The following is a 13,372-nucleotide window of genomic DNA, read 5'->3' on the forward strand; positions in this document are numbered from 1 at the left end:
AGTGTGCAGGTGCAATTTCTCATGTAACCGACCAATCAAACCCATTTGATTTAATCTCTTATGAGATTAAAATCCAACAACCCCCACATTGATTGATCAATTACATAGTTCTCTCTCAACCCAAATTACTATGACACAATTCATACAAAAGGTATTTATCAACTTAAACCTTTTATTAGTATAGATATCTCAAAGCCTTGTCAAAGTTATTGGTGGTAATACCTTAAACCAATTACTCTCAAGACAAACCGGAGATACCCATAAACACAAAAATGTCCAGTCTTTGCAAGAGTTTCAAGTTTTGCTCAACACTGTTATGGCCATGTGCTTCTTTCCTGGTTTCATGAGCGATTCCGAGAACAAACCCAAACTCTCATGAGAAGCGGCAACACTTTTATGTTCACATAGGTGAAATTCCACTATGTGTTCCATTATTTGACACATTTTAGAACTTCATTAAGAGTTTAACTCAACCTCTCATCATAACGGATAGCACTATTTATGTTGTGATGGAAAATTTCTCATTGTTAGTGCTAGTAGTCTCTTTGGTTGTCATTCTTACCAATTCTCTGGCCAAGCCCTTGGTAAGAGAATCAACCAAGTTTTTACTTAACCTCGCATAGGTTATAGTGATGACTCCATCTTGAATCAATTGCCTAACAAATTCATGTCTCAGACTTATATGTCTGGACTTACCATTGTAGGTACCACTATAGGCTCTTGACAAAGTTGCCTCATTATCACAGTAAATGGAAATTGGAGGCATAGGACTAGGTCAAAGTTTTATATCCAATAATAAATTTCTAATCCATTCAACCTCTTTTCCAGCAGCTGCCAAGGCTATAAATTCAGATTCTATGGTTGAGTGAGATATACAAGTTTGTTTCTTGGATGCCCAAGAGATCGCACCCCCACCAAGGATGAAAATCCATTTAGAGGTGGACTTGTTATCTCCATTACCGGTAATCCAACTTGCATCAATGTACCCTTCTAGTATAGCTGGATAATCACAATAAAACAAGCCAAGTTCCAAAGTTCTCTTGAGATACCCAAGAACTCTTCCAATTGCCTTCCAGTGTTCTGCACCAGGATTATTTGTAAACCGACTGAGTTTACTTACTGCAAATGCAATATCAGGTCTAGTACAAAGCATAGCATACATCAAGTTTCCTACTGCACTAGCATACTCAAGTTGTGCAATTGCTCTACTAGTATTTTCTACTAGCTTTATACTAGAATCATATGACGTGCTATATTCTTTAAACCCTAAATGCTTAAATTTCTCAAGTACTTTCTCAATATAATGTGATTGGCTTAATGCATAACCCCCTATTATGCTTTTTAACTTTTATTCCCAATATGGTATCTACTTCTCCTAAATCTTTCATCTTGAAGACAGATGATAAGTAGTTTTTAGTTTCATTTATGACAACCATATTTGTACCCACAATAAGCATATCATCAAAATAAAGACATATAATTACTCCATAATTTTCAGTGAATTTTGAGTAGATGCATCTATCGGCACTATTATGGTTAAAACCAAAATCTAGAATGCAAGAATCAAATTTCTCATGCCACTGTTTAGGTGTTTGTTTTAATCCATATAGTGATTTAACTAGTTTATAGACTTTCTTCTCATTTCCATGAAGAACAAATCCTTCTGGTTGTTCCAGATAAATCTCTTCATTTAAATCACCATTTAAGAAAGCAATTTTAACATCCATTTGATGAATAGATAAGTGATAAATGGATGCTAATGCTATGAATGTTCTAATAGAAGTTGTTCTAGCCACTGGTGCATAGGTGTCAAAGTAATCAATCCCTTCCTTTTGACTAAATCCTTTTGCTACCAATCTAGCCTTAAAAGCTTGTACAGTTCCATCAGTGTTGTGTTTTCTTCTAAACACCCATTTACATTTGATTGATTTTGATCTTGGAGGCAAGTCTGCTAGTACCCATGTGTTATTTAATATTATTGAATCAATTTCATCATTTATAGCTTTCTTCCAAAAGGCAACATCTCTAGAGGTCATGGCCTTACTATAGGTTTTTGGATCATTTTCAATATTTAGGACAATGGGTATCTTATTTAAAATCTTCTCTCTATCAGCCTCAACCAAAAATACAATTGACTATGTAGAGATAAAATTTGAACCTAAGTGTTTCTCTATTCTTTGTCTTTGACTTCTTCTAGGTTCTATTGTAGGTGTTACAGTTGTGCCATTTCTTCTTTCAGTCTCATTATTATCAATGGGTATTGAGATCTGAGTTTCTCTTTCAGGTTCTCTATCATTATCTGTGGATTCATTTTCTGTAGATTCAAAATACAGTTTATTCTCAAAGAATTCAACATCTCTAGTTTCAATTATTATGTTGGACTCTAAGTCTATAAGCCTATAGGCCTTGCTATGTTCTGCATATCCAACAAGCATACTTCTCTTAGCTCTGAGTCCTAACTTGGTTCTTTTAGGATCTGAAACTCTAATATGCTAAGCACCCCCACACTTTTAGATATGTTAAATTAGGCTTTCTTCCTGTCCATAATTCATATGGGCATTTGTTATTAACTCTATAAACAATTCTGTTATGTAAATGGCAAGCTGTTAGGAGTGCTTCCCCCCACAAGTTTAAGGGTGCATTAGCTTTTAACAACATGCAGTTTATCATTTCTGTAAGTGCTCTATTTTTTCTTTTGGCCAGGCCATTCTGTTCAGCACCCCTATCACTTCTAAGGATTTTCATTTTCTTTTCTAGTTGATTTTCAACTTCAGTCTTATACAATTTAAACATGTCAAAGGCTTTATCCTTAGTCCTTATAAGGTAGACATAGGTGTACCTAGAAAAGTCGTCTATAAATGTTATGAAGTATCTCTTACCTCGTCTAGTTAATAGATCATTGAATTCACAGATGTCAGAATGAATTAGTTCTAGAAGTTGAGAATTTCTCTCAACACTAGGGAAAGGTTTCTTAGCCATTTTAGATTTTATACATATCTCACATTTTTTAGTTGATCCATTACTATAAGTAATTATACCAAGTTCGCCCATGTTCTTTATGGATTTAAAATTCAAGTGTGCTAATCTATCATGCCATAAAGAGAAAGAATCAACAATATAAGCAGAAACTATTCCTTCATTAATACATAATTTGAACATACCATTACAACCATATCCCTTTCCAACAAACATCTCATTCTTGGATAGGATTAGTTTCTCAAATTCAAAAACAACTTTGAATCCCCTCTTACAAACAAGATTTAATGAGACCAAGTTCTTTCTAATGTTAGGAACATAGAGAACATTTAGGAGAGTCAGTGTCTTTCCGGATGTGAAGTTCAACTCTACGCTACCTCTTCCAACAACTCTAACACATGTTTGGTTTCTCATCTGTACTTCCTAGCCATCAGTCACTTCTTCATATGTCTTAAACAAGGACTTGTCCTTGCAAACACGGATTGTAGCACCTGAATCAAACCATCATCCAGAAGACGATTCTGCCATGTTGACTTCAGTAACCATAGCCACTAGATTGTCTTCTACCATGTTTGTAGACTTGGTTTCACCTTTTCGATGTCAGTAGACTCAAGCATAATGCCCCTTTTTTCCACAAACATAGTAGGATCATTTCTTATTGTTGCTTTTCTTGAAGTTCACATCCTTCTTCTTTACTTGTAATGCAGGGTTAGTCTTTTTCGATCCGTTTTTCACAAAATTGACCTTAAAGTTCAGCATACCGGCCAGAGTCTTATCCCTACTGTCTCAAATCTGAGACTCTTCAATACGAAGGTGTTGCTGAATTTGATCCAAGTTAAGTTCTTCAGCCTTATGCAGAAGCTTCCTCTTGTAAATCTTCCAAGAGAGTGAAAGTTTGGCAATGATTGCTCCCACTTGGAAAGATTCAGGAAAGATGATGTCAAGGGATCGAATTTTGTTGATTATCACCTGTAGTTCATGAATTTGCTCCAGTATGGGTTTATGGTCATTCATGGTGAAGTCAAAGTATTCTGCAATAAGATACTTATTATTACCTACTTCTTGCACCTTGTATTTGAATTTCAAGGCCTTCCAGATTTCTTTTGGAGATGTGAGTTCCTTGTAGAAGTTGTAGAGTTGGTCTGATAAGGCATTCAGTATGTGTCCTCAGCATAGAAGTGAGTCTTCTTCTCGTTTTTCTCTTTCCTTCTTTAATTTTTTTGAGTCTTTGTTAGTGGGTTCAGGAAGTGATTGTAGATTCGGGTCCAGCAGATAGTATAGTTTTAATGTGGTCAGAAAGAAGATCATCTTGTCTTGCCATCGGCTGAAGTTTACTCCATCAAACCGGTCCAGTCGAACAAGATCTTGGTTCATCATCATGATCGAAGTCATGCTTGCTTCTGCCTCCATTGCAGAATAACGTTCTAAAATTGTTGGGAAATGGGGTCACTAAAGACTTTGGAGGAGAAACTCTGAGGCACATCTGAAGACACTGCCTTTAGAATGTTATTTGCCCCCACTCAGTTTCACTGATTTTGCTGTTGGGTTAAGGCAAATTCGTTCTCAGAATACAACAAAGCCTTGGGCGAGAATATACAACCAGCAAAGTTGAAGAGTCTTCGAATAAACCTTCTGTGAGACTATAGCAAACCAGACTGAGAGAGAGAGAGAAAGTGAATTTCGAAAATGTGTATTTTAGAAGTTTGATTCATTCTCCTTAAATAGTTTATGAAGAGGTATGAAGAAAAGGTAGGTTCTGGTTCAAAGAAGGCACTTTGAACAGTCACAATTTCAAACATTGTGACTGTTTAAAAGGTAGTTAACAGTTAATGACTGTTAACTTTGAATTGTGCCTCTTGATCACACCCAATCGAATCGTGACCATTGATCTCATCAATGGTGATCAACGGTCAACGTCACACCAAAACCAAAGTTGCCCTTCGCAAGCCACGCTCAACACAGCATCATTGTGTTGATCACAATTGATCTAAAGTGCCTCATTGTGTTGCACACATGCGTGCGCGCGCATTGCACAGTATCAAACCTCTATACTCTCCTTTACTATTTCTAAAAACAAAGCTTATAATTTTCCAATGTGGGACAAGTTCAAAACTGGGTTTTGTAAGAGAAAAGCTAATTTTCCAAACAAGTGTGCTAGTGCAATCTCTCATGTAATTAACCAATCAAACACATTGGATTTAATCTCTTAAGAGATTAAAATCTAACAATCGCAAATCTATACAGGCTCAGAGCTCATCGTAGACTTGTACCAAGTCCTAAACTCATCACAGGTATCTTTGTGGCATCGGTTTAGCACCTTCTGTGCTATTACGGTTGTGGTTTCCCTTGAAACTTGACCACATGTGCCACAAGCAAATTTAACTTCAAAACGTCCAAGTGTTGCTTAAGATTATGTAGTGAGGGATGTAGGGCCCGTGCATGAGCACAAGGCAAGGTTGAGAAGCAAGGTTGCGAGACATGCCAATAGGGTGAGGCCAAAGCACTAAGTTATGAGGCACTTCCACGAGGCGGGGTTGTTGGGTTGCAACGAAGAGGAATAACACACTGCACGGGATTGTGATAGCCTCGCGATGTGAGGCTATGGCGCCTCAACACATTGCAAGGTCGTTGTTGCGGTATGGGATGCATCGAGGCGATGCAATGGGGGGTTGTGATGTGGTGCACTATTATGAAGTTTTTCTGCAACAAGGGCTATGACAACAGTGAACACATACATGGGAAGCAACTGTGCTGGGAATTCAACGTTAGTACATTAATGTCTTGTCTTATCACTACTACTCATGCACTAGCCACTCGCATAGCCACACGGTGGTTCATTCATCGCAAGTGATGTGATGTCTGATTCCACATATACTTACACTAGTTTTAGTAGCATTTTCAAAGCAATTCAGAAAAACATCAAATGTTAGTAGGAGCCGCACCATGATTCCCCTAGGGTCGGTCTAGAGCACATATCAAGGGTTGTGGTGGATTGGTTATGGTAGATTGATGGATGTAGTGACTATTGAACTATTGAGCTTTAGCGACATTGTAAAATGAAGCAAGAAAGATGTTCCACCTAGTGTAATCAGATTAGACTAGCTAGTCCGAACAGGTAAAATCATGAACCCCTCCATTGATGGGTTCAATTAGGCTCTAAAAGTCAGTGGTAACAAAAATTGGTCAAAAAATGGCCAATCAGCTGTTGCAACTAGGGAATTGAAGAAGAATTTGGATTTGATCTTCACACCATTCTTATACCCACTTGCACTTGTGCATTAGGAATAGTTCTCCATGAATAAAAGTATACTAATATGAAGATGTTCTCAATGCATGGCTACAAAAGGTTGTGAGGACAGTATGTAGACAATTTTGTGAGAACCAAATCCAATCTAATTGAAGAATCGAGATCTCGATTTCAGAAAGCCAGCCGGTTTTTATTCATTAAACTGATAACTCATGACCCAAAGGGAAAATGGTTCATCCTTGGAGTTGGTTCCCTAAACATTGATTTCTCCATGCAAAGCTACCTCAATTCAGAAAAAAAAAAATTGAAAAAATTCTCGATTAGTGCCTTATACGTTGGGCCTAGTGCCACTTTAGTCTCTAAACTTTAAAATGCAATAATTCAGTATCCAAACTTTTAAAATAATAACCAATTCATTAATCAGCTATTAAGTGACATTTGAGAATATACAAATGTCCTTCGACTGTCATCTAATTATACTTATCAACCATCCAAATGTTAACAAAAAATGAACAGTGTCAAATCCTTTATCACCATCCAGACCCCAACTTTCCTGAATAAAAAAATAAGAATTTGTCACTTTTTATCAACATTTAGATGATTAATAAACAGAATTAGATGACATTCGAAAAATATGTCTTTTTAAATGTCACATAAGAGCTGATTAAATACTAAATTGACACAAAGCTTAATACTTGAATTAAGCCGGTTAACGATAGGTTGAATTGATACATTTTAAAAGTTCAGATAGTAGCCGAAAATACAAGCTACTAATGGGAAATTTTTCCTAAAAACTTAACCAATCAAATACAAATTTTCCGAGAGCCCACTTTGCCCGAATTCACATTTACGCCCCACGGTCGCCCCACACCACATCCCAATCATTGTGCGCTTCCAATCCCACCGGTATGTGTTGCAGAATGTAGAGACCAATCCCATCATAAGAGATCTGAACACGTGTGTGTCAATGGAACACAAAATCACGCAACACGCAAGCGCGTAATAGGAAGGTGACCACGTTTTCGACTCGGAGTTTCGGAAAACTCAATCAGGAAAAGACGACACGTATCGCGAGTCAATAGCTACATAAACAGCCGATGTTTATCACGCTTATCATTCATTCTCATCTCATTGCCTATTAGCACCCAACAACCGAGGCCAGAGAACAAGAATGTCTGATCTGGTAGAGAAGGCGACGAATTTCGTCTCAGAGAAGGTTGCCAGCATAAAGAAACCGGAAGCCACCTTGGCCGACGTCGATTTCAAAAGCATCACTCGTGACTCCGCCACCTTTAGTGCTCAAGTCTCTGTAAACAACCCCTATCCATGCCCTCTCCCCATCTGCGAAGTCACTTACCTGCTCAAGAGCGATAACAGGTCATTGCCTCTCTCTCTCTCTCTCTCTCTCTCTCTCTCTTCGGTGTTATGATTGATGCTAAATTGTACGATTTTATCTGATTTGTGGTGGCGGGGGTGGGGTTGTTCAGAGTGATAGCATCGGGGACGATGCCGGATCCAGGGTCGCTAGCGGCGAACCAGACAACGATGTTAGATGTACCGGTTCAGGTGCCTTACAGCATATTGATAAGCTTGGCAAAGGACATAAGTTCAGACTGGGACATCGATTATGCGTTAGAGTTGGGTTTCACGATAGACTTGCCGGTCGTCGGAAACTTTACGCTGTCACTCTCTCATAAGGGAGAAATCAAGCTCCCTACCTTAGGTGACATCCTTTAAGTTCCTGAAATTGAATCGACTTTGGAATTTGCATCTTCCTCTTTTCATTTCTCTCTGTTTCCTTGTCCTTTACCAGTTTACCGGTGGATGTGTTTCAAATAAATATTAGGGTCGCCAGTAGCCTTGTATTATCGATGCGTTAGATCATCGATGCATCTTCTGTGTCATTAAAATTCTCAATAATACATTGAGGGTCGATTCTGAGTTCCAAACCGTGTGTGAGGGTTCCAACGCTCAACACTGCAGAGCAAACATGAAAATAGGATTCAGTTTAAAACTTTGACAGAAATAGGATTCTACTACAACGGTGTTAAAATATAAATGGTAAGAAAAACCAGTTGAGTCATGTCAAAAAACAGAAAAAGACAAAGAACCAGTTGAGGGAAAGTTTTTAGTAATTGAAAACTGATTACGACGACCATAGAAAAGGCTTTGTTTTTGTGACATCTGGCAACGTGCTGCCCCATCCCCGTCTTGTGTAGTTAGTTTACTTTTTTTAATTAAAAAGATTTTAAAGGCTGTACCAAAACCAACGGAACCAATGGGTTTGGTTATGTGGTTTTGTATCAATTAATAACTGGAACTAGATCTGTTCTTGTTGTTTTCAATCAATTCAGATTCCAACGGATTATATTAGGTGTTTAGTACAGTAGCTTTTTTTTATGTGGTGTTTTGGGTTTATCGATACAAATTTGTAAGAGATTTTTTTTTTTTTGAACCCATAAATTTAAATTGCTATTTCTCATAAATTACAAAGACATCCTGTAGGGTCATTGACATTTACTCCCTGAACTTTTATTTGCAAGGTCCCTGAACTTTTACTTTGCCACAAATACCTCTAGCCATTAAGTTAGACGATAGAATATATTAAATTACCAAAATATCTACTTAAATTTTATTTATTTTCTTTTACTCACCCTTTTATCTTAAACCCTAATTGATTCAAAAATACCTCCATTTTCTCTAATCAAAATCAGCTAAAATAACAAGAATCATTTCACTAACATACAAAAGCAAGCCTCATTAAATTATTATTTTATTTCACTAATATGAATGTTTCTCTTCATCTTAAAATATAAAAATTATATACTCCTTTCTTCAACGAATCAAGAAAAAACAAATAAAACCTTAAATTTATTTCTATCAAGAAAAAAAAAAAACTCTACCATTCATCTAAATATTGAATCTATAAATCTTCAAGGATCTTTTAGAGCAACCAAGAGAACTTCAATATTATATTTAGAAAACTAATTCAATCATAAATCACTCAAATAAATAAGAATAAGTCAAGCGATATAACTCTAACAAAAATATTTATTTCATTGCAAAGTAGGAGGGTCTGTAATTTATCTTTAAATTACAGACCCCATAATATAGGAGGGTCTGTAATTTATCTTTAAAAGAGAATTTTGATAAACAGTACATAAGATAATTGTGTTAAAAATACATGAATGTATACAATTTAGAGTCCATTTGTTTTTCAGATTTTAAAATAGAGGAAAGTCGTTTAATGGGATTTTGGTTTTGACTGAGACATCTATATTCTTTTTTCAGATTTATGTGGGCTCATAAAAGTGATCCCATCTCTCCGTTGAATAACTTTCCCACCTTGGGGTTCAATAATAATTTTTTATGGCTAAAAGAACATGGTTAAATAATTTTGCAAATGACAAATAGGACTTTACTATTTCAATTTCAGTTTTATTAAGGTTATATTATCAAAATGAAGCTCTAAATATAGTTGTCAAAGCAACGCCTAGGCCACAAGGTGCCCTTTGAGGCTCACCTCACCTAATTGCCTAACAGTTTTCTACTTTCCATTATAAAATACTTTTTTATTCATTCTTTATTGAAATTATAATTATAAAATAGGCATTATTAAACTAAAATAGTCATCTTGTGTGTTTATATATTAATTTATTTTTATTATTTTCTTATTTATTAGGGTTTAATCAACACAAACATTGCTAAATGCTGTATAGACATTATTTTCTTATTTAATTTCTTATATACTATTTTTTTTATTTTATTATTTTCTTATTTATTAGGGTTTTATCTAATCAGCACATTTTCCTCTTCCATATATTCTTCTTCTACTTCTACTACTACTAACCAATGCTTTTTATTTTCTTCTTCTCCTCTAACAAAAATAAGGGTTCAGCCCCTATATTTTTTGAATTTTATTTTCTTTCTTCCTTTTCTTCTCATAAATATGTTGATTTTCTATACTTTAATATAAAATTTATACTTTTTTTATGAAAATCATGAATAATTATTAAAGAAATATGATTTTATTACCTGGAAAACTATCCTAGGATGTATATTTTAAAAATAAAAAATCCATCACATAGGCAACACCTAGTCACCCACCTAGGTGACTAGGAGACCCCAATTGCGTAGCCTGGCCTTGGCGCCTTAAAAATTATGTTTCTAAATAATTATTATCATTGATAATTATAGGAATCAATTATAATATGATATAATCAGAGCGTGCTCAATTGTCCTAATTAATGATTGGGTCAATTTTGAGTCCCTTATTGCCCCGAATATGAATCGGAATAGGACTGATAAGCCCCGTCTCAAACAGGGCCGAATCCATTGACAGATCTAAAAAAAGACCCGAATAGATCCTAGGGTTGATGTGGAACATGCTTAATTTAAGACGACCCATTTCGGAAAAACAAAATTACACGTTGAAACGCCGACAATTATAATTCAGAGATACCAGGCTTGCTAAAGCTGAAATCAATGGGGAACTGTCGAACCGACATGGCCAACAATGGAAGAGGGCTTGTAACTGACACCTAAGAAAAACAAGTGGCAGGGGAAGGCTCACCTTTGTACTGGCTGTGCTTATGAACGTTGACCGGACATGGATTGGTCAAGTAGGGCCTGGAACGAGTGCCTTGCAGCAGTACTCGATACCCCTCTCTCCAAACCCGTTTACATGCACAAGACATTATCAATTCACGTTCAGAATGGTAGTGGAACCGTTGAAGTGAAACAGATTCATTGAAGGACACGGTGCAATGCCTTTCTAATTATAATCTGCGCTAACATGTCTGATTTCAATTGCCATATACAAAATTAAAAACAAAGGGGTAAAAACACCATGATCGATGAATCACGCAAGATCACGCTCATCTCTGAGCTTCTCCCGTACAACCTTGTGCCACGTGCCAACTTCGTACATCTTGTCCGCTTATTAGCATTAGAAGCTTTTCAACTACCTTGAATGTCATGACCTTCTGAGTTCTGACTGCTACCAGCTCAACTTTGTCAACCCTTACCCTGAAAGTAGAAGAAAAGAACAAGCTCAAATAGTTTTTAGTGCATTCAAGACCCTTTTGTCGGTGAGAAAACAATTGTCTATACTTGACGAGGCGTATGAAATACAAACATTGAATCGAAACTGTACAGCTGTCAACAAGATCTAGCCCACCTTTTAGGTGCATATGCAGTGGAAAGCAGATTGGTAAGGAAACAATCTTTTTTTCCACTGCCAATGCTATGTTACAATGAGACAATGTCCCCTACGGCTGAGAAAAAAAACCGAAAAACTGAATCGATCGAAAAAAATTGACCAAAATCGAACCAAAAAATCGGTTAATCAAACCAGTCAATTCAGTTTGAATTCAATGTTTTTAAAAAACACCGATAGTTTCGATTCAGTTTCGATTAACCATTTAAAAACCCAGCGATAAACCAAACCAACCGATATATATACAGTAATATATATATATATATATATATATATTATTACTTTTTTTTTTGAAAATCCAATAAAAAAGTTCGACAGTCTGAGGGTGTTCAGATTGCCAAACTGAGGCTTTAAGGTTTCAACTGGCAACCAGACTGGCGAACAGCCTGTCTGACCCGCCGTGCAGGGATTTTTCCCTTTCTTTCCCTCTCTCTCGGACTCTCACTCTCAGACTTCCACTCTCCCAGTTCTCTGAGCTCTCTCTCTCGGACTCTCTCTGACTCTCACTCTCCTAATTCTCTTCTTCTCCAATGGACCGACGACCTTCGGTGCTCCGCCCTCCGACCGGATCACCGACAGCCTCCAACACTGGTGATCCCTCCTGCTTTGGCAACACTGGAGACTCGGCTGCATTTGCTCAACGGGTTAGGGGCTCTACTGCATCTCCCAGTTCTCTTCGACTCTGTTTTTTCCATTTTTTTTAATTTTGAGAGCATAAAAAAACCAAAAAACCAAACCGCAATTAACCGATAGACAGGTTGCATCGGTTTGGTTAAATGTAAAAAAAAAAAAAAAAAACACCCCATCCGAAACCGCAATTAACCGATGGATTCTCTTTATATATGGAAATGACATAAAGGAAGCTAATTCTTTGGCACCTTAGGTGGTGGTGTTCCAGGTCTCAACATGTTCCTACCAAATTTTCCTTTCTTATCAGATGGCTTGAGTATCTGAAAAGAACATGTCAATGAGTCATCCACACTCATCATAGCACCGGCATTGTCAAACTCCCCACAATAATTTGGAGCCGAGAATATGGTCACCAACTGTCGCTTTGCAAAGAATTCATAACCATCTTCTACAACCTGATGACAAAATAAATTACAATCAAAAGATGGTGAAATTTTAATCCAAATACACTACTACATAAGATAATATAATCAAAAGAGTTGCAACACCATGATCCTCCCTTGAGCAATGGTGTTTCAATCAAGTACACAAGGAAAGGGATTGCGTGACACACATGTTGATATGTTATTCCATTTAACATGGCCATATTTTGGAGTTGCATTTGGCTTGTTTAGTTTTAGTAAGATCAGTAACAAGTATCTAAAGCTATTTTAGAAGTCAGAGTCCATATTTGAGTGTCACTATGGGTTATAAATGAATTTGCCTTAGTTCTTAAGTAATTATGAGTCAGATCCAAGCTCTTATGTTGAGCCCATAAATAGTCATTGTAATCATAAATGGAAGAACTGATTTAACAAGTAAATGTTTGGATTAGTAAATTCTGCTAATGGAAGAACTGATTTCACAAGGCGAAATATATATTATTTTATTGGTTGGTTTTAGTTTTTATAATAGAACTTGTGGTCCTCTAAGTCAGGTAAGTTAATCATTCTTCTTCTTCTTCTTATTGGTTGGCTTCAGCTTTTATAATAGAACCTGTGGTCCTCTAACTCAGGTAAGTAAATCATTCTTCTTTGTATCTTTCCCCCATTTTTCTCCTCTTCCTTTTTGTATCTTTTCCCCAAGCTTTTTGAATCATTTTATTGGAACTGAAACAGGGTCTCTGCCACCTTTTGTTCTTAAATTTCTTGCATGTTTTCAGCTTTTTTTTTCTCATTATTGGTGTCTGAAACAGGCGAGGAACAGGACTCCACCCCTTTTCTTTTTTTTGATAAATGAGAATAAGAGGCACAAGATGTTAG

At 36.5% G+C, this 13,372-nt stretch overlaps 2 protein-coding genes across 4 annotated transcripts in view; one reads left to right on the top strand and one right to left on the bottom strand.

The window, feature by feature from the left end:
* The first annotated feature begins 7,333 nt into the window (after nt 1-7,333).
* LOC148848849 (desiccation protectant protein Lea14 homolog) lies at nt 7,334-8,172 on the top strand. The gene is made up of 2 exons (XM_088949182.1): nt 7,334-7,600; nt 7,711-8,172. Exons 1-2 carry the CDS (start codon nt 7,395-7,397, stop codon nt 7,958-7,960), a joined length of 456 nt encoding a protein of 151 aa, XP_088805308.1. The 5' UTR covers nt 7,334-7,394; the 3' UTR covers nt 7,961-8,172.
* Nucleotides 8,173-10,953: 2,781 nt separating this feature from the next.
* The window catches only part of TOPP7 (Calcineurin-like metallo-phosphoesterase superfamily protein), a 35,737-nt gene continuing 33,318 nt past the window's right edge, over nt 10,954-13,372 (bottom strand). Inside the window, exons 3-4 of one of the 3 annotated variants that reach the window (XM_088949180.1) lie at nt 12,320-12,526; nt 10,954-11,251 (exon numbers count right to left, since the gene is read on the bottom strand). In XM_088949180.1, coding sequence (XP_088805306.1) covers nt 11,240-11,251; nt 12,320-12,526 — 219 coding nt within the window. In that variant the 3' untranslated portion in view covers nt 10,954-11,239. Of the gene's footprint in view, nt 11,252-12,250; nt 12,527-13,372 lie in introns of those variants that run through there. The other 2 variants (XM_088949181.1, XM_088949179.1) reach the window with 2 other exon arrangements.

This window comes from Nelumbo lutea, chromosome 6, assembly GCF_056320005.1.
Source record: "Nelumbo lutea isolate HS-2025 chromosome 6, American lotus-T2T, whole genome shotgun sequence".
Classification (NCBI taxonomy): Eukaryota; Viridiplantae; Streptophyta; class Magnoliopsida; order Proteales; family Nelumbonaceae; genus Nelumbo; species Nelumbo lutea.

Coding starts and splice junctions, on each gene's coding strand:
- LOC148848849 (XM_088949182.1), top strand. CDS start 7,395: ATGTCTGATCTGGTAGAGAAGGCGACGAATTTCGTCTCAGAGAAGGTT. Junction 7,601..7,710: donor CTGCTCAAGAGCGATAACAG/GTCATTGCCTCT, acceptor GGGGTTGTTCAG/AGTGATAGCATCGGGGACGA.